The sequence below is a fragment of the Rhinatrema bivittatum genome, chromosome 4 (genome assembly GCF_901001135.1).
Source record: "Rhinatrema bivittatum chromosome 4, aRhiBiv1.1, whole genome shotgun sequence".
Taxonomy (NCBI): domain Eukaryota; kingdom Metazoa; phylum Chordata; class Amphibia; order Gymnophiona; family Rhinatrematidae; genus Rhinatrema; species Rhinatrema bivittatum.
This window is the reverse complement of record NC_042618.1, coordinates 19,492,491-19,519,632: the sequence shown is the minus strand read 5'-3', so window position 1 is coordinate 19,519,632 and position 27,142 is coordinate 19,492,491. Positions and strand designations below refer to the sequence as shown.

General features: G+C 51.1%; 1 protein-coding gene across 6 annotated transcripts in view; it reads right to left on the bottom strand.

Annotated features, from left to right (window-relative positions):
• Positions 1-8,590: 8,590 nt before the first annotated feature.
• The window catches only part of DGLUCY (D-glutamate cyclase), a 67,196-nt gene continuing 48,644 nt past the window's right edge, over positions 8,591-27,142 (bottom strand). For all 6 annotated transcript variants that reach the window (XM_029597792.1, XM_029597793.1, XM_029597794.1 and 3 more), the window contains 5 exons: positions 15,591-15,690; positions 14,773-14,921; positions 13,864-13,983; positions 12,702-12,853; positions 8,591-9,471 (listed from right to left, as the gene is read on the bottom strand). In XM_029597792.1, the coding sequence (XP_029453652.1) occupies positions 9,331-9,471; positions 12,702-12,853; positions 13,864-13,983; positions 14,773-14,921; positions 15,591-15,690 (662 nt within the window). In that variant the 3' untranslated portion in view covers positions 8,591-9,330. The remainder of the gene's footprint in view (positions 9,472-12,701; positions 12,854-13,863; positions 13,984-14,772; positions 14,922-15,590; positions 15,691-27,142) is intronic.

Genomic DNA, 27,142 nt, shown 5'->3' with positions numbered 1-27,142 from the left:
ATTGAGAAACGCCGACACCCGGTAACTATGGGTGTCCTAACTAGAGGTAAAGCATGGCTTACCCGTGCTTGTCTTGCTCTCGGGGGTTGTCACCCGAGGTTTACGTATTCTGAGGCAGCCGTGGGCGGGATGCTGAGTCCATCTGTCTACACTAAGGAAAACGAAATTATCAGGTAAGTAATTTCTTCATTTCCTAGCGTGTAGCAAGTGGACTCAGGACCAATGGGATGTACAAAAGCTACTCCCGAACCGGGTGGGAGTCTGCCCGTGGCCCACTTTGTACTGCCCTTGCAAATGTTATGTCCTCCCGGGCCTGAACATCCAGGCGATAGAACCTCGAGAAGGTTTGAATGGAGGACCATGTCGCCGCCTGACAGATCTTGGCGGGTGACAGCATCTTGGTTTCTGCCCAGGACACTGCCTGGGCTCTGGTGGAATTGGCCTTGACATGTAGAGGTAGAGGCTTCCCTGCCTCTACGTAGGCCGCCTTGATTACTTCTTTGATCCAGCGGGCTATGGTTGCCCGCGAGGCCACTTCCCCTTGTTTCTTCCCGCTGTAAAGGATGAATAGGTGATCCTTCTTTCGTACGGATTCCAACCTTTCCAGTTATTGGACTAGTAGTCTGCCGACATTAAGATGGCGAAGAAGGAGAGAGTCTTCCAAGTCCTCATGCTTGTCTAGAGATGGCAGAAAGATGGTTTGTTTTAGATGGAAATGAGAGACCACCTTTGGAAGGAAGGAAGGGACAGTGCGTAGCTGTATGGATCCTGGTGTGAATCTGAGGAATGGTTCCCTACAGGATTATGCTTGAAGTTCTGAGTGCGACGGGCTGAACATATTGCCACTAGGAACGCTGTCTTCAAGGTTAGAAGCCGTAGAGACAGTCCATGGGTAGGTCTGAAGGAAGCTCCCGCTAGGAAGTCTAGTACTAGATTGAGGTTCCATAGGAGTACCGGCCACTTTAGTGGTGGTCGGATTTGACACCTCTCAGGAAGCGGGAGACGTCTGGGTGTGAAGATAGACTGATGCCGTCCATTTTGGCTCTGAAGCAAACCAATGCGGCCACCTGAATCTTGATGGAGTTGAGAGACAACCCCTTCTGTAAGCCGTCCTGTAGAAATTCCAGGATCGTGGGGATTTTGACTGTCCGTGGAAGTATGTCGCGGTCTTCATACCAGGCTTCGAAAATTCTCCATATTCATATGTAGGTTAGAGACATGGAAAACTTGTGTGCTTGGAGCAAGGTGTCAATCTCTGCCCCCAAGTATCCCCTCTTCTTCAGGCGCCTCCTCTCAATGGCCAGACCGTAAGAGAGAATCGAGTTGGGTCTCCGTGGAGGATCGGTCCTTGCTGGAGCAGATCCCTGTGTGGAGGTAGAGACAGGGGGCTCCCCTCCAGAAGTCTTTGCATGTCTGCGTACCACAGCCTTCTTGGCCAATCCGGGGCCACTAGAAGTACTAGCCCCTTGTGGTGTTCTATCTTGCGGATGACTCCGCCCAGTAGTGGCCATGGAGGAAAGGCATACAGCAGGTCTTCCTGTGGCCAGGTCTGGATGAGGGCTTCGATCCCCTGGGATTGTGGGTCTCGTCTGCGGCTGAAGAAGTTGGGAACTTGGGCGTTGGACTGGGTTGCCAGAAGATCCATGGCTGGGGTTCCCCAGCGGTTTATCATCAACTGGAATGCTGTGGTCGACAGCATCCATTCCCCTGGGTCTAGACTTTCTCTGCTGAGGTAATCCGCAGTGACGTTGTCTTTTCCCGCGACGTGGGCGGCTGAGATCCCTTGCAGGTTTGCTTCTGCCCACGCCATTAGGGGGTCTATTTCCAGGGACACCTGTTGGCTTCTGGTTCCTCCCTGGCGGTTGATATAGGCCACTGTTGTGGCATTGTCCGACATGACTCTGACTGAATCTAGTCTGACTGCTCGGGCTTCCAGTCGGTTGATGTTCCATTCCATCTCTTCCTTGTCCCATTGCCCCTAGGCCATCAGTTCCTGGCAGTGGGCTCCCCACCCTCATAGGCTTGCATCCGTGGTGAGCAAGACCCAGGTCGGTGGGGATAGCCTTACTCCCTTGCTCAGATAGTCTTCTTGTAGCCACCATAGGAGCTGGATCCGTACATCCGCCAGACTGGAGGCGAATGGTGTAGTCCTGGGACATCGGGTTCCTTCTTGACAGTAGGGAACATTGTAGTGGTCGCATGTGGGCCCTTGCCCATGGGACGACTTCTAGGGTCGATGTCATGAGACCAAGGACTTGGAGGCAGTCCTATACCGTGGGGCGAGCGCTATTCAACAGTTTTCTCAACTGGTCCATCAATTTCCTTTTCCTTGTAAGGGGAAGGACGACTTTGTCTTGTTGGGTGTTGAACCGGACTCCCAAGTATTCTAGTGATTGGGAGGGCTGCAGGCAGCTCTTGGTTGTGATGACGATCCACCCGAGATTCTGCAGTAGATTCTTGACTCTGGTAGTCGCCTGATGACTTTCTTCTGGAGATTTTGCCCTGATCAGCCAATCGTCCAGGTACAGGTGTACGAGGATTCCTTCTTTCCTCAGTGTCGCTGCCACTACCACCATGATTTTGGTGGGCAGTAACTATGCTGAAGGGTGGTGCCCGGAACTGGTAGTGGTGGTCCATGATCGCGAAGTGTAGAAAGCGCTGGTGGTCGTGATGGATTGGGATGTGCAGATAAGCTTCTGACAGGTCCAGGAAGGTCAGAAATTCTCCCGGCTGTATTACCCTTATTACCGAACATAGGGTTTCTATGCGGAAGTGCGGTATCCTCAGGTAGCGGTTGACAGACTTGAGGTCCAGGATGGGCTGGAACGTTCCCTCTTTCTTGGGGACGATAAAATAGATGGAATAGTGCCCAGTATTTTGTTGGTGCGTGGGCACTGGTGTTATAACCTCTAGGGAGAGCAATTTTGTCAGTGTGGTTTCCACTGCCGTCCTCGTGGAGAGAGAGTGGCAAGGGGATTTCACAAATTTGTCTGGAGGGATGCTGTGGAAGTCCAGGTAGTATCCCTCTCGAATAATGGTTAGGACCCACTTGTCCGACGTTATCTTGACCCATCTTTGTAGAATAGGGCAAGCCTGCCCCCTATGGCTTCTTCCTGTGGATGGGTCTGTTGATTCTCATTGTGGGGTGCAGCTGGGGCCTGGACCTGAGCCGGCTTCCCTCTTGTTGTGTTTGTTCTGAAAGGACTGGCCCTGCCTGCGGGGCGATGTGCTCGGTATGTATTCTTGTACAGTCTAAAGCGCTGTGATCCTCTGCCCTTGGATGTTCGGGGAGAGGGGGATGGCTTCTTTTGTTCTTGTCCTCCGGTAGCTGAGGTACTGGGGATTCGCCCCATTTGTCGGCTAACTTCTCCAGTTCACTTCCGAACAGGAGGGCTCCTTTAAAGGATATTCTCATGAGTTTCGTCTTGGAGGTCGCGTCGGCTGATTAGCTTTGGAGCCAGAGTTGTCTTCTGGCTGCCACAATGGATGAGACGCCCTTGGCTGAGGTGCACACTAGGTCGGACGTCGCATCTGTGAGGAAGGATATAGCTGGTTCTAATGTTTCGATGGGCGTGGTAGCATTCCTGGCAAATGGACAAGTGCAAGGTGTTGCATATAGGGAAAAATAACCCTTGCTGTAGTCACACGATGTTAGGTTCCATATTAGGAGCTACCACCCAGGAAAAAGATTTAGGCATCATAGTAGATAATACTTTAAAATCGTCGACTCAGTGTGCTGCAGCAGTCAAAAAAGCAAACAGAATGTTAGGAATTATTAGGAAGGGAATGGTGAATAAAATGGAAAATGTCATAATGCCTCTCTATCGCTCCATGGTGAGACACACCTTGAATACCGTGTACAATTCTGGTCGCCGCATCTCAAAAAAGATATAGTTGCGATGGAGAAGGTACAGAGAAGGGCAACCAAAATGATAAAGGGGATGGAACAGCTCCCCTATGAGGAAAGGTTGAAGAGGTTAGGGCTGTTCAACTTGGAGAAGAGATGGCTGAGGGGGGATATGATAGAGGTGTTTAAGATCATGAAAGGTCTTGAACAAGTAGATGTCACTTGGTTATTTACACTTTCAAATAATAGAAGGACTAGTGGGTATTTCATGAAGTTAGCAAGTAGCACATTTAAGACTAATCGGAGACAATTCTTTTTCACTCAACGCACAATAAAGCTCTGGAATTTGTTTCCAGAGGATGTGGTTAGTGCAGTTAGTGTAGCTGGGTTCAAAAAAGGTTTGGATAAGTTCTTGGAGGAGAAGTCCATTAACGGCTATTAATCAAGTTTACTTAGGGAATAGCCACTGCTATTAATTGCATCAGTCTACAACACCCACTTATTCAAGGGAAATCCTTGCTCGGTGGTTTTTTGTATGGTAGCTATATTCAAGGATAACCACTTTTTTGGTTATCCCTCTTACTAGCCCCATATATTGCTCTTTATTGTTCACACTTTATGTTCATTCTTCTTTTTTCCTTTTCCTTTTATTATCCCTTCTCCCTGGCTGCTTATCTGACCCAACCATTAATTTTTCTTCTCCTTTACTTATCTAGGCTGCCGCCCTCATTGCTTCTCATGGGTTCGGATTCGCCTGCCCGACATTGGCCATGTTTCGGCACAGCGTGCCTGCTTCAGGGACTGTGGGAGAAAAATCTACTGTGTCCGGTCCGGGTTCACAGTGCACAAACATTTTCTTGAATAAATAAAATTAAATGAAATGCTTTACAACTACCCTTCAACATAAAAACAATTCCTACCACCTTTCAAGTGTCTGATACTTACTACAACACCCACTTATTCAAGGGAAATCCTTGCTCGGTGGTTTTTTGTATGGTAGCTATATTCAAGGATAATCACTTTTTTGGTTAGCCCTCTTACTAGCCCCGTATATTGCTCTTTATTGTTCACACTTTATGTTCATTCTTCTTTTTTAATTACATCAGTGGCATGGGATCTTCTTAGTGTTTGGGTAATTGCCAGGTTTGTTTGTTTATTTATTTATTTAAATCTTTTTCTATACTGTCGTTAAGGTGGGTACCGTCACAACGGTTTACAGTAAGGCACAAAAAGTAATGCTATTAAAATCTATCAGTTTACACAGGTGCCATAAGGTTCGGTAACATAGGGGTGGATTTTAAAAGCCCTGCTCGCGTAAATCCGCCCGGATTTACGCGAGCAGGGCCTTGCGCGCCGGCGCGCCTATTTTCCATAGGCCCACCGGCGCGCGCAGAGCCCCGGGACTCACGTAAGTCCCGGGGTTTTTCGAGGGGGGCGTGTTGGGGGCGGGGCCGATCGGCGCGGCGTTTTGGGGGCAGGCCCGGGGGCGTGGTTTCGGCCCAGGGCGGTCCGGGGCGTGGCCGCGCCCTCCGAAACCGCCCCCGGGTCGCGTCTCGGTGCACTAGCGGCCCGCTGGCGCGCGGGGATTTACTTCTCCCTCCGGGAGGCGTAAATCCCCGGACAAAGGAAGGGAGGGGGGTTAGATAGGGCCGGGGGGGTGGGTTAGATAGAGGAAGGGAGGGGAAGGTGAGGGGAGGGCGAAAGCGAGTTCCCTCCGAGGCCGCTCCGATTTTGGAGCGGCCTTGGAGGGAACGGAGGCAGGCTGCGCGACTCGGCGCGCACCGGCTGCCCAAAATCGGCAGCCTTGCGCGCGCCGATCCTGGATTTTAGCGGCTACGCGCTGATCTACTAAAATCCAGCGTACTTTTGTTTGCGACTGGTGCGCCAACAAAAGTGCGTGAACGCGCATTTTTTGAAAATCTACCCCATAGTTTTTAATCAATGTTAGCTGTTAAATGAGTGTGAACACTATCATGTCCAGGTCAATTCTATAGCAGTTTTTAGTCTAGGACTCATTCTATAAATGTAACTTATCCTTTAGTGATGAATTCTGTTAAAAACATTATTAAAACCAGGTTCTTGTGGCCTGGTTTGGCCTCTGTTGGAAACAGGATGCTGGGCTTGATGGACCCTTGGTCTGACCCAGCATGGCAATTTCTTATGTTCTTATAAGCAGGCACGTGTCACCACGGCACAGCAGGCAGCGATCTGTAGTGACATAGCTGCTGCATCAAATGACTGTTTAAGGATGGACTCCTGACATCTGTCCTAGGCATCCTTGAGTGCCGCTCCTCCTTCGACTGGAATGGTAGTGCGCTTCGTGACAGCGCAGACCATGGCGCCCCACTTTGGGGAACACCAGAAGTTCTTTGGCTGAGGGTACCAGGGGGTATAGGGCTTCTAGAGCCCGTCCTCCTTTGAAACTGGCCTCCGGAGTGTTCCATTCCAAGTCGATCGGTTGTTGTACGGCTTGCAGCAATGGGAAATGACGTGAAGCCTGACAGAGTCCGACCAGCAAAGGGTTTGTCTTTGGCTCCGCTGTGGCGCTTCTGCCTGTTATGCCAGCTCCTTCAGGTTCAGAGACACGAGGTCTGGTAACTTGTCTCTGGAGAAGAAATGCATCATGTAAACCGATATGATATGATCTGTATCATGAATGTCGTATAAAAAAGTATTAAATAAATAAATCATGGTTTGGTATGGTTCTGTTCCTGGAGGGATGTCTCCTTCCTCCAGGGAGTCTGGTTCTTCCTCAGAGGTGTCCGTGTCCCTTAAGGGGAGGCTTTTGTCCGGAGGGAGCACGTCTCAGAGAGGCCGAGAGGGGCCTGGAAGGTTTGTTCTTCTGGTGGAAGCTGTAGCTGTGTCACTGGTGGCACCGATTGTGCCTGGACAAAGGTTTGCAGCTAATTCTACCCAGGAAAAGGTTCCTGGGTCTATATTGAACCCAGCAGCGTTCCCCGAGGGGGCCCAACTAAGTAGGGGCCGAGCTGGGGATAGAGAGGTCCGGGGTACTGTCGTTGGTGGAGCTGGATTCCTCTACTGGCAGGGGGGGCCTTGTCCTGGTTCCCCCAGGGCCTCTTCGCACTGCAGGCACAGGGCAGAAGCCACCTTGTGTTGTGCAGCTCTCAGGTGGCAGGCTGGGCAGAGGGCTTGTCCCTTGGCTTTCTTGCCATGATTTCAGCGCGAGGAGTCATTCAAAACTCATCTGCGTGCCTATATTTGCGCGCGCTCTGGGTGTGTCGAAGATGTGCGTGCAAGCTGCGGAAGGTGTGCGTGCAGGCCGCTATGTGCGCCAAGGAAGAGATGCGCGCGCTACTGTGCACCCAGGCTTAATTTGTGCACCCGGAGCCATTGAGCGTGTCGCTGTGCGCACGGTACAGATGCGAGTGCCGCTGTGCGCACAAGTAGTTTATGTGCCCGGCTCACTGCTGTGCGCACGGCTCAGTTGTGCAGACAATACAGCGATAAAGGGGGGGGGAGATGGCGCCGGCGACCATGCGGGCAAGATGGCGCCCCCCCCCCCCCCCCCGGAGGGTCTCCATTTGGGAGGACCCTTGTACCGAATCGGGGTCTAGCCTGGACGGGGCTGTTCAACCCGATGGGACAGACACCAAAGGGCGATCTGTGCGGCTATCCGAGCCTCGGAGACTTTAAGAAAAGTTTTCTACCTTACCTTGTCTCGGCGCTTCCTGGTCTTGTGCTGGGTGGTCTCCGGCTGCGGGGGAGAGGGAAATACCTTCAACGCCACACTCGGTCTTGCACCCGCTGCCTCTCAGCCACTCCTGTTCCTGGGGGCTAAGTCCACGCCGGGAAACTGGCTACCGGACCGAGGCTCATCTCTGAGGGATCTCGGAAATCACCTCAGGGAATTCTCGACTGGGGGAGGGACCCTTGGGTATCACCGCAGGAGAGCGGGACTCGTCTTGTAGAGGTAAAAGTTTGGAATTTTTTTTTTTTTTTTAAATTTTTTTAACACTGTGCTAGTGTGTGGGATAGTGTCTGCATCTGCTAGGAGATGGAGAGATACTGAGGTATATCTAGGGTGACGTCAGCTTTGAAATCTGACTCCGTCTCCCATCTGCTAGCAGAAGAGCACATAACCCACTGGGGTCCTGTGTCCATCTGGCTACACGCTAGGAAACATTGTTTTATGCATGCACATCGCACGGTGAAAAATCTGCTGGGGGCGGGGGAGGGGAGGCTTTTCACACTTTTCAAAAGCGTGCGCTTAAATGTTCCCCCAGGATGCTGCACCAGCTCTGAGCCGCGTGTTACTTTCTGCGTGCATGGCCGTGTGTGTACCAGAACCACCTGCAAATTTTATGCGCATAAGGTCGCTTGGAGAATTTTGCCCAGAAACACAGGGCCAGCACAACTTTAGCCCTAGCTGGGCTCTTTGAAAATTACCCTCTTTATGCAATATGGATTGGGCCAGAAAGAAAATCTGACCCCTGCAGAACACAATGCCCAAAAGTAGAGAGGCGCCAATGAAAAGATACACCCACAAGAGCACCTATAAAATCAGGACGATACCCCCACTAAATTGATCTGGATCTGAAATATTTTTTTGTAACCACAAGTGCTGAACACAGAAGAGCAGACAGGAAGAGAGAGGACAGCACCGGGTCACAGATAGAAGCAGGAACATTCCCCCTGGAAGCCACCGAGGCAGTGTCACATAACATTAGAGCAGAGGAAAATGGCTTTCCTTGGAAAGGTGAAAGACAGACAAAGTGGACGCTGTCTTCGAAATCTCATGCTTTAATAAAATGGTTAGTCTGTAAGGTGCCCCTCAACTCCCCTCATTCGAGAACAGTCACAGTATTTTAGGGGAACATCTTCTCTGATTTGGGGGGGGGGGGGGATGGTTTGTTGAAAATAATGCCATCTCCAAAGAATTTCAGAGCTAGCATTCTGGGCAGGTCCGTACAGATTCTCAAGAAATATAAAAACTACTTCAGTTAAAGTCAATAGAGTTGCTGGCAGAGACGACGGCTTTGTAAGACGAATGCATGTTTAAAGCTGAAAGTTTTCAATGAGAGAACAGATGACTGCCAGATAACGAACAACTGGCCCATCCAGTCTGCCCACTTCCAGACCATTAAAGTCCCTGCCACAGACTAAGGAGAACCTGAGTAGTTCCAAACGTTTGCACCTTTTATAAAAGGAATCCCTCTACTCTGCTGGTTTTCTTTCAATATTACATTTGGAGAAGTAACATAGTCCTTCCTTACTCTGGAAGAGATGCAGTAGGTTCAGCCCAGGCATTCTTCCTCCACCGTGGCTTGCACAGTGTAAAATTATTTCTAAAATATCTGGCACAAAACCTGTTTCCTAGCGCTGGCTGAGTAAACAGCATAAGCTAGACCGATCAACGTTCAACTGTGTGTTATAAGCCCATCAGAGTCAATGTGTGTGACCCTCACTTCCAGTCTTTGGCTCACAGCTATCATCGGCCTGTAAGAGACGCGTTAATAACTACGTCAACGCGTGAGCTCCAGCAGCTTCTCTATCATCGCCGAGTGCGTGTCGTAGAAGGGTAAGCCATCCACTTCCATGGCCAGGCTTCCGGTCTTCCCGCTCCGCACCTTGTGACTTACAAGGATGCTCAGCAACTGTTCTTCCTGGAAAGGCAAACGGGGAATGAAAAAAAAAAGCAAACCAAAGACCATCATCCTAGCTTGTTCACTCATGATGGGGTACGTGCAGTGAAAACGTGTCCCACAACAGGATCCTAAAATGTCCTTACAAACCGTTAATCTAACCAAGCAGCATGCAGGAAGGGCCATTCATCAGCACCACACGGTGCGGTTAAGCGAGTCAGAGCTCTTTAGAGAGAATGACCAAGGCTGCGAGGGAAATTTTCAAAAGCCATTTAAGCAACAAAATACCCAGGTAAAAGGGTTGTGCGGAAACTGCCCATCCTTAACCCAGCTAAACGTACACGTGTTCATTTAGGGAACAGAGTGACAGGATTCTTTTTTTTTGGGGGGGGGGGGGGGGGGGGAGGGGTGATTACATTTTCGTGTGTGTGTGTGTGTGTGTGTGTGTGTGTATTTTTCCATTAATTATTATTATTAAAATTCCAGCCAAGCAGAAAGCCAGTGGAAGTATCCTCGGGCTGGTTTTATTGATCTGTGTTTACTGTTCACCACCCTGGGGGTAGCCCTTTTAGGGCCAGGAAGTCTGTTTACAAAAGCTATGAAATAAATAACCTCTTTGTCCCCCCCCAGCAGCAGTTTTCAAAGGGAAAGTGGAGGTGTGTGCAGAGAAAAAGGTTCCTCTGGAATTTGCCTGCACAATGACTGAAGTATTACACAATGTAGGTGAACTCCACTTATTTTACCAGCTGACAGTGTACTGGGCTCTGCCACTTTCTACCAGTGCTTTAGGAACATGGGGGGTGGATATTAAAGCCTCTTCACTTCCTGGGACTGATTTCTGCCTAATAACAAAATAAAAGCAGCATGATCGGATGGATTGGACTTTTTTTTTTTGAAGAGTGGTGTTCAATCACTGTGGTCTCAGAAAAGCTATTAACATTAAAAATGCAAAGTTTTCTATTGCCAGACAGAGGCTTTACTCTGGGGCACTCCAATTAATTACAAGCGCTTATTAGAAGGGGGCGAAGAACCAGAGAAATTAGATTACATTTTCGCATTGTTCAAAATGAAAGGGCTGCAACCGTGGCCTCAAATAAGCGAGACATGACTGAGTATTATTTCAGTTCAGAGAAGGGAGTGCCTGGCAACACTTTGGCTCATGGGTTGGTTTATTTCCCCCGTGAGGACAGGTTATAATGCACAACCATAAAAACATACAGAGCTAAAAAAAAAAACCCCCCAAAAAACTGCACATAAGATGCCCGTAGCTGAACGTCCATGGGCAGTAGCACACAAATATCCCTTATCTCCCCATCTACGAGAACATGGCCTTCCAGGGCAGCCTCCCGAAAATCAGAGGGACCTTTGGATGTGTCCCTTTGGCTTGTGCCCAAGGCTACCTGACACTTTTCCTACTTGGCTCTAAAAGGACGATTTTCAAAAGCCATGTACCCAAGGCAAAAAGGGTTGTACCCAGCGTGTTCACGATGCATGCACTTTTAGCAGGGGGAGGGGCTGTTCAGGACAGGGTAGGACAAGAATACATTATCTTCTTTGCAAAAAGAAAATTATTCCTCACCTGCTAATTTTCATTCCTTTGGTACCACGGATCAGTGAAGACAGTGGGTTATGTCCCCCTTCCAGCAGATGGAGTCATCTTTTTGCACTTTGGAGTGGCCCAAAGAAGGGGGCCAAGGCTTCGAAAGCCACCATTGCTCGCTGGCTGAAAGAGGCCATCGCCTCAGCATATATTGGTGCCAGTCGACAGCCTCCGGTGGGCATCAAGGCCCATTCCCTCCAAGCTCACGCGGCTTCCAGGGCAGAGTCAATCCGTTTCGCCTCAGGAGATATGCTGAGCGGCCACCTGGAAGTCTTTACATATCTTTGCTCGGCACTATCGTTTGAATCTATAGCCACCGGTTTTCGGCTCCTTTGGCAATCGGGTCATTCGAGCAGGGCTATCCGGGGCCCACCCTAAGTAGGGAAGCTTTGGTACATCCCACCATCTGGACTGATCCGGGTACGTACAGGGAAAAGAAAATTATTCCTTACCTGCTAATTTTTGTTCCTGTAGTACCACGGATCAGTCCAGACGCCCACCCTAAGGATTTATGGGATTGGGATTGTCTCTCTGCTCAAATTGTTTCCCATATACCACGTGTTTAGTGGCTGTTTCATGGTTCATTTTGCAAGTGTAGTTGCCTCTTAAAGTTTAGTACACACTGTACAGTTGTTCAAGTTGAAAGGGTTTTATACCTTGATCCATCCATCTTGTCTCTTCAGGCTTTTATATTCTTAATACTGAAGGATGACAGAGGGTGCACTGGCTTATATGGGAGCACCCTTCGAAGTTTTCTCTGACTCCATCTGCTGGAAGGAGGACAGATCCCACTGTCTGGACTGATTCAGGTACGTACAGGGAACAGCATGTTCGGAAAATAATGCATCATGATGGATGAAGAAGACGAGAGGGTGAAAAGAGAGATTTTATGTGGATTATGAAAAACGATGACGATGAGTACACAATTGTAACAATGGTCGGATGAATATATGATGACCTGTTGGCAAGCATTTTGAAGTGTGGACTGGTGGAAATGTTCATGCGATGTTATAATTTGTTGCTGGTTTAATAAAAACCATAAACTACAGAAAAAAAAAAAAAGAAAAAACAGTGCATCGAGAGATCGTGTACTTTGCCTTCCAAAACTGGTGCGCAGTGAGTGGATAAAAAGTACCTGCAAACTTGGTAGCAGCGAGGTTTGGAAGCTGCATCCCCCACTTAAATATTCATTTTCTACCTGTCCATAAAAAGACGATGTTTCATGGTGGAGGCTGAAAAATACCATCCAACGAGCAGAGCCATACCGGCCCAGTGCTGCTGCGTATGTCCAGAGTATGTCCGACCGCAGCGGACTGTGACCCTTCATCTCAACCCAGCACAGCAGAATATGTTTTCATTATATGAACCATTATTGTACTTATTTGGGTGTATATTATTAAGAGTTTATTTGTACTTGCTTATAAAAGTTTATTGTATTTAAGTTTTTATTTCGAGTCTTGTTTTATTGTTATCTACCATGAATATGGGTGGAATACAAATTTTGACAAACAAACCAGCAAGCAGCAGGGGCGGCTGGGATGACGGCTCCCACTGCCAGGGCCCCTCTTTGGGTGCTGATGTTCGCTTGGCCCATGCTGAATTCGGAAAGAAAAGCCGATTCTGAAGAGACAGGCGCGCGCACAGCCGTTACCTTCTTAACAGAGGGGAGGGCTGCAGCCCAGGCCCCCGCCTCGGACAGTCTGGGGAACCCCACGGCTTTCCTCAGGTAGCGCTCATGGACGTCACAGGTGTTCAGGATGTACAGGGCACAAGCCACAGCGTACCCTCCCCAGTTAGAGACGCCTGGAAGAGAAGGTGCGATTCAGTGGCATTCCTCTGACAGAATTTACACACAGTCACAGTTAAATACGCTGACCAGAAGAGTCAGATTATGTTTTCAGCTGACTCCCGGAGGCACAGGGAGATAAAAGTGACGCAACCCCCAGGTCAGAAAGAGTCAGCAGCAGAAGCGTGAGCCGAGCTCACGCCCCAGAGAGCCCTCTGCATCGCAGTCCAAGGCTCCCAATTCCTAAATCCCCCCTCCTTATGAAATAAATGATCAGGCATGGGATGGTGCACATCTACGCGGGAGGCGACACAGTCAGCTACAGCATGTACGCTCCTGATCGGATCCCGTGTCAAACGGCCTGCACGACCAGGACAAGACCATTCGGCAGCCTGGTTGCATAATGAAGACACCCAAAGGGCTACAGCAGGAGGGAGATAAAACATCCTTCTCCTTTCCCGTCTCCCAGCAGTCTCTGCGTGCACCCTGGGCGAGAGACTCTCATATAGCTGGGATCTTCTCTCAAGGTTTAGATACAGAGGGCTGGAACTGTACCTCTGACTCTCTTTCTCCATGAAAGCTGGTGACTGTATAAGAATTCCACTGTAAAAACTTAAAAAATAAATAAATAAAAAGGCAGAAATGTTTACTGCAGTGGGAGTACAAGGCTTGAATTGATTGCTTGATAAAATAAGTCACAGGCCAAATATTTCCATGGCTCAGGAATTTTGTAGTACTGCCACTTCTATCCATTCCCCCCCCCCCCCCTTTTGTGTCCAGCACACGGGGGAAAAACGTAATCAGACATAACTTCAGTAAATAAGACAAATCTAAGTGTATCCACCGCTGCAGAATCAGAGGCAGACACATCCATTATTGTCCATTAAGTGCTTTGGATAAAAGCACTTTCTAACAGACCAGGTCCCGTTTTCTCTGTCGTACGTGCACTGAAGGGGCGGGTCTTACGCTCAACGCTGCTCACGTGCACGTCCGGCTTCTCCCCAAAGGTTGCGCACTCCTGACTCACCGGCCGTAATGGCAAAGTCAGCTTCGACGTCGCAAGCAATCACCTCCCCGCCCGCGATGTGCTGCTTCACGGCTTCCTTCACTTTGCCCATGCCGAGCTCATTGCCCCCGTCGCCGATGCCTTGGTGAAAAACAGGAACAAACTTTGTACTCTCTTTAGTAAGGTTTCTTTCCCAGGAAATCCCTAGCAACACAAAATCCAGGATCTCAACTGGGGACACCCCCCCCCCCTCCGGAGGAGGAAAGGGGATGGTCAAAAGGCATATGTAATGTATTAAAAGTAGAACAAGAGAACAGAGACGTGATGATATCAACTACTAAGAGCTAATCAAAACATTTCCAATGGTTTAGCAACTAGATATTTATCTAGAGCAGATCTAAAGCTAAAATTCCTCCTAACTGATTATTTCTGTTCATTTCACCCATGAGGACAAGGCCAAAAGAAAGGAATAGCCACTTGCAAAGAGTTCCCTTTCCTCAAGGATCAGTACAGCAAATCCATCTCTGCACCGCGACGAGTTAAATAAAATTAGAAGATATGAATATATTAAAAAACCAGGGGGGGAGGGGCAAATGAAAGTTAGCCTGAACCTCTCAGTTGCCTCATATTTTAAAGGGCAAAGGGTGACCAGCATGGAGAAAGGCCGCACTGTCTAGGACAGGGATGGCGAACTCCATTCCTCGAGTGCCCCCCAACCAGGCCAGGTTTTCAGGATATCCGCAGTGAACGTGCATGAGAAAAGATCTGCACGCACCGCCTCCCCGCTGTGCGCGAACCTCTCTCCTGCACATTCGTTGCGGGTGTGCTGAAAACCTGGCCTGTCTGCACCACCCGAGGACTGCGGTTCGCCATGGCTGGCCCTAGAAGACGGCAAGGTAAGAGCCTGCTTTGTTCACGTGCGATCTTTACCGGTTGTGGCGACTCCAGGGACGGTTCGAGCCGTAAGAAAGAGGCGGTCGATGGGATCCACCAAGTGCTTAATGTTCACTTTACGTGCGTTGTAGTAGTTCCCGTCTGCAGCCATCCCTGCACGCTCTATTGCCACCAGGTGCTCAAATCTGCTCATGGGCAAAATATATCACAGCAATAAAAATGGTAGCACCTACCCAAGAAAGAGTTTAAGAGACACAGCATTTCACAACGAAAACGTCAACGAAATCAGGCAGGCAACTCTTGGGCACGAATTACTAGCCACGATTAGAACAGTTTAACCAAGGCGACAGACATGCATGACCGCCACTCGAGTCTGCTATAGGAGCCAGGAACCTCCCTGCATGCTGAAGCAGCCGTGTAAAGATCGTATGTCCACCGGTCACCATTCTGCGCTATCTTTCAGCCTCAGGGTGGTGCTGTATGTTTCAAACCAAAAAAAAAAAACTAAAAATTGCAAGAAAGCCTGACCTCCTGCAGCTTCCGGAAGGGGAAAATATTCCACAGAAAAACGTGTACATGCAGAAACGTGTGCAAAGCTATGGAGCGATACACAGTGAGACGTTTGCCTGATCCTTAAATTTAGCACTTTCAGACCCATTTTTTCAGGCACAATTTCTTCTATTACATTTTTACACCTCCCTCCTTAGACTGCAAGAAATTATGTGCTTAGAGAAAAGGATTCACGGAGACAAATTTGTTCCAGTAAACTGGCCTGCAAAGGTTTTGTTCCCTTTTGCCATCCAAACGTTTTATTCAATCTTTGATGGGCACCAAGGATTCGCTTAAAAACAAACCTGGGTGCTTGTGGATTCCCATCCTGGCAAAGGAACTTCAAAGCTGAATCTGCATCCTCCCCCTGGTAGCTCGCAAGAGGAACGGGGGTCTGCAGGACGCCTGTGGAAGAGATGAAACAGCGTCACACATCTGCAGGAACCCTCCTACCCGAGGCCGCACTGTGATGTCATCAAGCATTGTCCAAGCTGCCTTTTCACTGGCCAGACCAGGAAGTCTAAATGGAGTTCTGTTTTTATCCAATAGTTCCAAGGTCATCTAGGGGGTCAATTATCAAAAAAATGGCCTGCACCTAAATTTAGGGATATTTTCAACTGAAATTAGAAATCTACATTTTTGGCTGAAAATTCACCTCAATTTAGGCTTGCTATTTCATTTGCCTCGACTGAGGATCCTAAGTTAGGCTCCTATTGCTGAAAATCAGTGCCAAGCGACTAACTTTCTATTCCTGCCCTAATTTTGCACTGGTAACCATACACTTTAAGATTCTTAATTTAGGTGCTCAGACCTACTCACTTTCAAAAATGGGCCGATTTAGGTGCTTAACTGGCGAAAATAGGCAGCTAACCCAAAAGAAAACTGATCCCCATGATCTCGTCAAGCCAACGGTACACACTGATCTTTTCTGTGCATTTCAACATTTTTTTTATGGTACCAAAACCAGAAAATAGATTTCTAGAGAGAAGATATTCTGCAAGCAACGACGCCTGTGAAATAAGTTTCGAAAAACGGCTGTAAAAAAAAAAACAAACAAAAAAAAAACTGAAACATACAGCAGCCAAGACAAAATACCACAATGTCGACAGCATTAGTTTCTGTGGGTGTTATTTTTAGAACAATTATTGATCTAGTAGTGTTATATTTGTGAACATAATGAGTTGCATTTTATTGTTCTAAGGCATCATTATCCACCTCCTCCCTACTCCCACACCTCTGTAAGAGCTCTGCATGGGACAGCAGTGCTCCTGAATTAACTCCAAGTGCTGATCACTAAACGTTCAGGGCTCAGACTAAAATATTTCCCTTTATGCATTCCGCTAAGTACTTCAGGCGCCAATACTAGCATTAGTAAATCCAGACATCCTGCTTCACTCTCTTCTTGTCCAGCACTTAGCTTAATGTGCTTTGAATTTATTTGTTTCAGTCTGGCGTGAATCAAACACTTAAACCAGACTACCAACGCACCAACATTCATCCAGATAAGAAATATACACACACAGAACAACATTTATCTACAACCAGTAAATGTTGCTAGATCCAAGGCAGGACGGATTCACCAGGGGGAAGTCCTGTCAGAGAAATCTGAGTTTTTTTGATTGGGTGACTAGAGAATTGGATCGAGGAAGAGTGCTCGATGTGATTTACTTGGATTTCAGCGAAGCTTTTGATACGGTCCTGCATAGGAGGCTCGTGAACCTTGGGAGTCGGTGCCAAGGTGGTGGCGTGGATTACAAACTGGTTGACTGATAGGAGACAGAGTGTAATGGTAAACTGAACCTACTCTGAAGAGAGAACAGTGTTAAGCAGAGTGCCACAGGGATCGGTTATGGGAATGGTTCTGCTCAATATCTTTGAGATTAACATTGAGGAAGGGATAGAAGGTGAAGTTTGCCTTTTTGTGGATGATACCGAGATCTGCAAGAGAGTTGACATGTCTGAAGGAGTAGAGAGAATTAAAAGTGATTTAAGAAAGTTTGAAGAGTGGTCGAAGGTTTGGCAGAGGAAAATTAGTATCCTTACCTGATAATTTTCATTCCTGTAGTACCACGGATCAGTCCAGACTCCTGGGTTTGCGCCCCCCCCCCCCCCCTCTAGTAGATGGAGACAGAAGTTTACCAAACAAAACTCCGCCTCATATAGGCTGGTGCCACCTACAGTCTGGCAGTATTACGTAATGTCAAAGCAGAATGGATTATAAAAACCCCCAAACTATATACAGTAACCGAACCGGAAAAAATTGGCTCATGGAACCCCCAGATGGGATCAGCACCCATGGGCTGCAGAAAAGAAAATTATTACTTACCTGCTAATTTTCGTTCCTGTAGTACCATGGATCAGTCCAGACAGTGGGTTATGTCCCCAATCCAGCAGATGGAGTCAGCCCAAAACTTCGAGGGGGCGTCACCTTAAGTACTACTACCCCCTCTGCAGGAGTTCAGTATCGAGTATATCAAAGCCCGAGTAAACAGAAACCCCCCGCTTGGATCAAGTTGAAACAAGACGGCAACAATAAGCCGCTGAATGTTAACGTAGGAAACTGAAACCGACCCACCAACGAGTGGTCGGGCACGAACATAGCGTGTCAACCTCCAAGAGAACGGTGAAAAGAACAGTGACAAAACTGGAAATACGTGAAACACAAACAGCAGCAGTAAGGACACTACTGTAACGGGAGACACAGTTGAACAGAATCAGCATCCACATACAGCCGAGCAGGAATAGGACCTAGAACCCAAATGCGGTGGGCGTCTGGACTGATCCATGGTACTACAGGAACGAAAATTAGCAGGTAAGTAATAATTTTCTTTTCCCTGTACGTACCTGGATCAGTCCAGACAGTGGGATGTACCCAAGCTTCCCTAACCCGGGTGGGATCCCGCGAGGCCTGCTCGTAGGACCTGTTCGCCAAAATGTCCCTGGACGGACGAGGCGAGATGTAGTCTGTAGTGTCTCGAGAACGTGTGCAACGACTTCCAGGTGGCCGCTCTACAGATTTCTTGCGAAGATACCGAGCGGCTCTCAGCCCAGGAGGCCGCCTGGGAGCGTGTGGAATGTGCTACTATGCCGGGTGGGGGAGTCCGCCCCACCCCAATATAGGAGGCAGCAATGCCGGCCTTCAGCCATCTGGCAATGGTCGTCTTCGAGGCCTGAGATCCCTTCCGGGGACCGGACCAAAGGACGAAGAGATGGTCAGAAGTCCGGAAATCATTCGTAGCCTCCAGGTAGAGCCTCAGAGTGCGCTTGACGTCAAGGAGACGAAGAGACCGCGGCTCCGACGAAGAGAACGATAGAAGTTCCACCGTCTGATTCACATGGAAAGTGGACACCACCTTCGGAAGGAAGGAGGGGACAGTGCGAAGTGAGACTCCCAAATCGGAGAACCGAAGATAAGGTTCTCTACACGACAGGGCCTGCAGCTCCGAAATACGCCGTGCGGAGCAGATGGCCACCAGGAACACAGCCTTGAGGGTGAGATCCTTGATTGTCGCATTCCGCAGCGGTTCAAACGGAGGTCCTGACATGGAACGCAGTACCAGATTGAGACTCCAAGAGGGACAAGGATCCCGCAGTGGAGGCCGCAAGTGTTTGACCCCCTTGAGAAAACGGGCGATGTCCGGGTGTCGCCACAGAGATCCTCCGTCGCGCAGGAGGGAGCCAAGAGCGGCCACTTGAACCCGAAGTGAGTTGTAAGCGAGCCCCTTGTCCACCCCTTCTTGTAGAAACTGGAGGATCTGAGGGACAGACGCCTCCGAAGGTCTTGTGTTCAGGCCGGTACACCACAGCTCGAACACCTTCCAGACCCGCACATAGGCCACCGACGTCGAGGTCTTTCGGGAGCGCAGCAGCGTGGACACTACCGCCTCCGGGTATCCCCGTCGGCGGAGGCGACGCCTCTCAAAAGCCAGGCCGCAAGACAGAAGAGTTCGGCCTGGTCGAAAAATACTGGGCCCTGGTGGAGGAGGCGGGGAAGATGTCCCAGCCGGAGGGGTCCGTCGATTACCAGGTGAAGGAGGTCCGCAAACCAAGGTCGTCTCGGCCACTCTGGCGCGACGAAGATGACGGTCCCCCGATGAGCCTCTATCCGACGTAGTAGCCTTCCCACCAGTGGCCACGGGGGGAACGCGTATAGAAGCAGATCGGCCGGCCACGGGAGCGCGAGAGCATCGACGCCCTCCGCCCCCCGTTCTCTCCGGCGACTGAAGAAACGAGGCGCCTTGGTGTTTTGAGCGGATGCCATGAGATCCAGGTGGGGGGGGCCCCACCGCCGAACGATCAGCTGCATGGCCGCATCGGAGAGGGCCCACTCTCCGGGATCCAGAAACTGGCGACTGAGGAAATCCGCCTGGACGTTGTCCACGCCCGCTATGTGCGAGGCCGCCAGACGGGCCAGGTGCCGTTCCGCCCACTGCATCAGCATCGCCGCCTCTAGCGCGACCTGCGGACTGCGGGTGCCGCCCTGTCGGTTGATGTAGGCCACCGTGGTCGCGTTGTCCGACAGGATTCTGACTTCCCGATTCCGAAGGAGCGGCAGGAAGTGAAGCAGCGCCAGCCTGACCGCTCTGGTCTCCAGACGATTGATGGACCACGTCGACTCCTCCGCGGACCACGTCCCCTGCGTGGCGCTGCGGTCGCAGACTGCTCCCCAGCCTACGAGACTGGCGTCGGTGGTAACCACTACCCAATTTGGTAGCTCGAGGGACACGCCGCGAGCCAGATTCTCCGGGACCATCCACCAGTCCAAGCTGCTCCGTGCAAACTGTGGCAGCGGGAGTATCACCTGGTAGTCCTGCGAAAGTGGTTTCCAGCGGGATAGGAGTGCTCTCTGTAGCGGCCGGAGGTGCGCAAATGCCCAAGGAACCATGTCGATGGTGGAGCCCATCACCCCCAGGAGCTGTAGATAGTCCCAGGAGGTGGGAGCTGGTAATGCAGAAAACCGCTGTATGTGCTCCCGCAGGGAGTGCGCCTTGTCCTGTCGTAGAAAAACCGCCCCCAGACGGGTGTCGAAGGTCGCCCCCAAGAAATCCAAGCGCTGCGAAGGCACGAGGGAGCTCTTGGAGAAGTTCACCACCCAACCCAGGGACTGCAGGAACTCTATCACCCTGGCCACTGCCGCCTGGCCATGCCGAAAAGACTTCGCCCGTATGAGCCAGTCGTCCAAATAAGGATGAACTAGAATACCCTCCTTCCGAAGGGCAGCCGCCACAACTACCATGATCTTGGTGAAGGTGCGTGGGGCCGTTGCCAGGCCGAACGGAAGCGCCACAAACTGGAAATGTTGATCCAGAATCTTGAACCGTAGGAGCCGATGATGCTCCTGGCGAATGGGGATATGAAGGTAGGCCTCCGTCAAGTCCAAGGAGGCCAAGAACTCCCCTTGGTGTACCGCCGCGATCACCGAACGCAGCGTTTCCATGCGGAACCGGATCACCCTGAGGGACTTGTTGACTTCCTTCAGGTCCAGTATGGGGCGGAAGGAGCTGTCTTTCTTTGGTACTACGAAGTAGATGGAATAATGGCCCGAGCCCACCTCTCCGGAGGGTACGGGCACAATGGCGCCTATTTCCCACAGTCTGTCCAGCGTCGACTGCACCGCCCTTCGCTTGATGGCCGAGCCGCAGGGCGAGAAGATGAACCGACCCTTCGGAGCGCGGGCAAGCTCCAAAGCGTAGCCGCGTCCTATGGTGTCCAAGACCCACTGATCCGAGGTGATCCGCGCCCACTCCTCGTAGAAGAACGCCAGCCGCCCTCCAATCTTGGGGACGGCGGAGTGGGCGAGCTGAACATCATTGAGAGGACTTGGGTGAGGGTTGTCCCGCCGTGGAAGCGGGGTGCGCGGGGCGGCGCCCGCGAAAGGAGCGAGACCAGGGCTGAGACCTGGAGGCAGGGGGCCGAGCCGCCGCCGGCCTATAACTCCTATAGCGCCTTTGCGCTCTGGCTCTGGTCCTGGAGGACGAAAAAGCCCTGGTGGAGCGATATCTGTCTTCCGGCAGGCGATGGACCGCGTTTTCCCCCAGGGACTTGATGATCTGGTCCAGATCCTCGCCGAACAGGAACTTACCCCTGAATGGCAGGGAACCCAGACTCGACTTGGAGGACGTGTCCGCCGCCCAGTTGCGTAGCCATAGGAGTCGGCGTGCCGCCACCACCGAGGTCATGGAGCGGGCAAGGACCCGAAACAGATCGTAGGAAGCGTCCGCCCCGTATGCCACCGCGGCTTCCAGTCTATCCGCCTGGGCGGCTTCTTCGGGTGGCAACGCCTGGGACGTGAGCAATAGCTGCACCCAGAGAAGACTGGCCCGCTGGGCAAGCGAGCTGCACATCGCAGCCCGCAGCCCCACTGCGGAGACCTCGAAGACCCGCTTGAGGAAGACTTCCAACTTGCGATCCTGCGTATCCCTTAGCGCTGCTCCACCTGTCACCGGTATAGTCGTCCTCTTCGTGACCGCCGACACCGCGGAGTCCACTCTGGGTACCTTGATGAGATCCAGAAAATCTTCCGGCAGTGGATACAGCCTCTCCATGGCCCGGCTGCCCTTCAGCGCGGATTCCGGGGCATCCCATTCCCTGGTGAGAAGCTGCAGGAACGACTCGTGAATGGGAAAAGCCCGAGCCCTCGGGCGAAGGGCTGCCAGCACCGGGTCTCCCTTCTTTGAGGAGGTGACTACAGCGGGCGCGACGGGAGCTGGTGGATCCGGCGGAGGATCAAGGTCCAACCCCTGAATGATCTGTGGGATCAGGTCATCCAGCTCTTCCCGCTGGAAGAGACGTAGCGTGCGCGGATCCTCACCTTCTGAAGTGGAGTCCCCTTGACCCGCCGCCGCAGGGTCCGATCCAGGGGAAGCTGGTGCCGACCCAAGTCCCCCCGAGCCCACCGGGAGCCGTGGTTGGCTGGGGGGCTGTGGGGCCCCCACGCCCGCCGGAGCGGGGGGGGGGCCGGATAGGAGGCCGAAGGTCGCGGTAGCTTGGATGGTGGCGGATCCGAGAGCGCAGCCAGGTCCTGTAGGTAAGCCGTATGCATCAGACGGATAAACTCCGGGGAAAACCCCGGTCTAGTCGGGGGGACCTCCGCGGGTGGGGGCCCCGGGGGACCCTGCCCCAGCGGGCCTTCCTCCGGGTCTGTCTCAGGTATTAATCTCGGGGGTGAGCCCTCCGAAGCTTCCTCGTCCCCCCGCGCTGCCTGGGCCCCTTCAGGGCGCAGCGCATGCAAGATGGCCGCCGTTCCCGCCAGGAATGGGGGAGGGGCCGGCCCGCGCCGCCCGGGCAAGGCTGTCATGGAGGACCGAAGAGTGAGGGACCGAGAAGAGCCTTCCCCCCCGGGGAGGCACCGCGCACAAATTCCCTCCCTTGAGACGCGCGATCCAGGCTCGCCACAGGCCGAGCAACGCGCTGGCCTCGGCATCCGGAGCGCAAGGTTCGAAACAGTGCCCGACAGCCCAGAACGCCTGGAAACCCGGGGGGGGGGGCCGCGCGACGGATCGCCGCTGCGGGGGGGCCCTGGTGGCCTGCGCTACCCGCCGAAGAGAAAAACGGCGCCGCGGGGGGGCCCTCCTGGCCGCACAACCCGCTGGAGACGATCAGCCCTCTCCCCGCTGCAGCCCACGAGGAGCCGCAAGATGGCCGCGGGAGAGGGTGAAGACGCTAGCAGGCCGGAGCACCGGCAGCCGCGTGCGACCTAGCTGTAACAAGAAGAGAGAAAAACAGCTCAAAACAAAGTCTCACTTACCCCGGAGCAGCAACGACTAGCGCCGGTAGAGAGGAAAGGGAGAGACAGAGAAGCAGAAGAAAGCCACGCCTCTCCAATTACTCAATTAAGTTTTGGCTTTTTTTTTTTTTTTTTTAAATACAACTTGATCCAAACAGTCTAACCAAACCTACAGAAAATACAGCCCCAAACAAGGGACGCAAAAGAAATAGGTGATAGGCAATCGGGAGCAAGCCCAGATTTCACTACTCGCATCTGCTGGAGTCAGAAGATACTGAACTCCTGCAGAGGGGGTAGTAGTACTTAAGGTGACGCCCCCTCGAAGTTTTGGGCTGACTCCATCTGCTGGATTGGGGACATAACCCACTGTCTGGACTGATCCAGGTACGTACAGGGAATAACGCAATCGGTCTGCAAAAAAACCTAGACAGGAATACAATAGTGTGGACTCTCCAAACTGATAAAACCCTAAATAGGGCGGGACTCTGGACTGATCCATGGTACTACAGGAATGAAAATTATCAGGTAAGGATACTAATTTTCCTTTCCCTGTATGTACCTGGATCAGTCCTGACTCCTGGAATGAACCAGAGCTTCACTTACTTGGGATGGGATCCGGAGAGGCCCGCACGCAGAAACCCTGCACCGAATGCCCCTGTCCCCGACGCCTGAACATCCAAACGATAATGTTTAGCAAAGGTGTGGAGCGACTTCCATGTAGCCACTCTACAAATTTCTTCGGGTGACACCTGATGACTTTCCGCCCAGGAAGCGGCTTGAGACCGAGTAGAGTGAGCCCGAAGACCCACAGGCAATGGCCGCCCGCCTAACAAATAAGCAGAATTGATGGTCTCTTTTAACCAATGAGCAATCGTGGTTTTAGAAGCCATATATCCTCGACGAGGTCCACGCCAGAGGACAAAGATGGTCTGACACCCTGAACTCATTGGTAAATTCCAGGTAGCGGAGCAACGCTCGAACATCCAACTTCCGCAAGTTTTTATAATTGGGGTCAGACTGGTCTTGATCAGAAAAAGTCGGAAGCTCCACTGACTGATTCAAATGGAAAGAAGATACCACCTTGGGAAGAAAGGATGGACCCATACACAGAGAAACACCTGAATCAGAAATCCTTAAAAACGGTTCTCTACATGACAATGCTTGAAGCTCCGACAGTCGGCGTGCTGAGGCAATCGCCACCAAAAATACCACCTTCAAAGTGAGATCTTTCAAAGTCGCCCTATGCAAAAGTTCAAAGGGTGCCGAACACAAGGCCTTAAGAACCAAATTCAAACTCCAAGATGGACATGGTTCCCGTACCGGGGGTCTCAAATGCTTCACACCCCGTAAAAATTGGGAGACATCAGGATGCGTCGCCAGGCTCATCCCATGTATGTTACCGTGCAAGGAACCGATCGCGGCCACCTGCACTCGTAAGGAACTCGATAAACCTTCAATAAACCATCCTGAAGGAAACCCAAAACGTCCTAGACTCCCGCCGAGACACCATGCATCAAAAACCTTCCAGACCCTGACATAAGACAAGGAAGTAGAGACCTTGCGGGACTGCAACATGGTAGATACCACCTCATCCGAATACCCCTGAGACTTCAGACGTTTCCTCTCAAAAGCCATGCCGCTAGAAAAAAGCATTTGACCTGATCGAAATAAACTGGATCCTGATGGAGAAGGTCCAGCAGATCCTGAAATCTCAGAGGACCGTCGATGGCCAGATATATCAGATCCGCGAACCATGGACGCCTCGGCCATTCGGGAGCGACAAGAATTACCTCAGACGGATGCACCTCTATTCTGCGAAGAGTTTGACCGATGAGCGGCCATGGGGGGAACACAAAGTAGTACATCCACTGGCCAGGGGAGAACCAGAGCGTCCACGCCCTCCGCGCACGGTTCCCTGCGGTGGGCAAAGAAGCGTGGTGCCTTGGTATTTCTGAACGTCGCCATCAGAACCAGATAGGGTGTTCCCCAACAGGCACAAATGCAATGAAAGGCTTCGTCCGCGAGCTCCCATTCTCCGGGATGTAGGCAATGTCGACTGAGAAAGTCCGCAAAAACATTGTCGACTCCGGCAACGTGGGAGGTCACTATGCTGAACAAGTTCCTCTCTGCCCATGAGATCAGCAACCGAGCCTCCAATGCTACTGGTTGACTCCGTGTTCCTCCCTGACGGTTGATATAAGCCACCGTGGTCACATTGTCGGAAAGAATACGTACCGACTTGCCGCGGAGAATTGGAAGAAACGCCTGCAGAGCTAACCTCACCGCTCTGGTCTCTAGGCGATTGATGGACCACCGAGCCTCCTGTGAGGACCACCTGCCCTGCACAAACGTCCGCTAACAAACCGCTCCCCAGCCATAAAGGCTGGCATCTGTGGTGACTACCGTCCAATCCAGAATTACCAAAGGCACTCCCTGCCTCAAGTTGTCCGGGTGGAGCCACCAGGCCAGAATGGAACGAGCGTATCCTGTCAGAAGCAAAGGTAGACGAAACTGCTCTGAAACCGGGTTCCATCGGGAGAGTAATGCAGATTGCAAAGGCCTCATATGAGCGAAAGACCAAGGAACCAATTCCAAAATCGATGCCATGGAACCCAGAACCTGTAAGTAATCCCAAACGATGGGAGGAGACTTGGCTAGCAAGGCCCGAATTTGACCTTGAAGTTTGATCACACGCTCCTCCATGAGGTGATTCATTTAGGGAAAAATAACCATGCTATAATTACACATGCTACAATTTCAAACTTCTATTAAACCTACCAGAAATCAATACCTCGCCACCTTACAGACCCCTTCGCCCAAACTATATAACCATGCCTCCACCAAAGCACGAGCGCTTTCCATTGCTGGCCCTTTGTTATGGAATACCATGCCCTCCGAACTACGCCTTGAGCTATCTCCCAAAACATTCAAGCAAAAACTCAAGACATGGTTATTCACACATGCCTTTACTTGAAATATATATGTCGTTCTTCTCCTTTATATGCCCTGCCTTATCTACCCAATACCCCCTTTCTATGCACCATCTCTGATTTCCCCTATTTCTGCTTCTACTTTCAATACCCTTCCATATAACTGCTCTTAATTGCATTCGAAGCGCTATCTTCCCCCTCTTACCACCTCTAATTTAGAACTCCATTTCCTCCTTACCCTTCCCTAACCTCATACCTAATTTCCTAGAATCCCTTTATTCTCCAGCTCTGCTTAACTCAGTTCAGTTAAGTTACACCTAAACGATTGTTCTGTTTTTAAAAGCCTCTACTTGTTTATGTTCAAATACTTATATACTTACCTTTGTTAAATGTATAACGCTTGTATAACCTTTGTTAAATGTATAACGCTCCGGCGTAAGTTCCTGTTCACTGTACACCGACATGATATCTTTGATGAGCGGCGGTATATAAAAAAATTATAAATAAATAAATAAATAAAATAAATACACAATGTTGGGTTCCATATTAGGTGCTACAACCCAAGAATGAGATCTAGGTGTCATCGTCTCCTGACCTGCGGATCACCACCCAGCGGATCAGCACCATCAGAATCCTCTGAGGAAAGATCCTCCCCTCACGATCGATCTAGACCCAACAGATGCAAAATGCCCCCAGTCCTAGGAGGCGTTTTAACCCAAACCTTCTTAGCCTTGCCTTGGATCATCTGAAAAGCTAGCCTCTTCGCCGCCAGCTCCTGCCTGGCGAGATAGGCCTCATGCATTAATAAAACAAAATCCGTGGAAAATCTGCAGCCGTCTCTCTGCTCCACGGGCATTAGATCCTCCTCTGCATCTGCTGGCACATCCCTCTCTCCTCCAGGCCCTGATGCACAGGAGAAAGCGGGGAAGAGGAGTCCCTGCCTTCCCCATCCATGTCAGGGCTCCTGCCATGTGGAGCTAAAATGGCTGCCGTCTTTTTCACATACCCCCGGGGCCTCCTGCACAGATCCTGCAGCATGTGTGCGTCTGCCCCCTGATCCTTTTGCCAAGGATTCCTCGACCCCAGAGACATAGGCAGGGCAGAGAAGGGTCGCATTGAGACAACAGCGCCTCCCCCCGCAGGCACAACAGGCTTTCCCGTGCTCAGTGAGAGATGGCTCCTCACCTCGATGCTAAGCCAA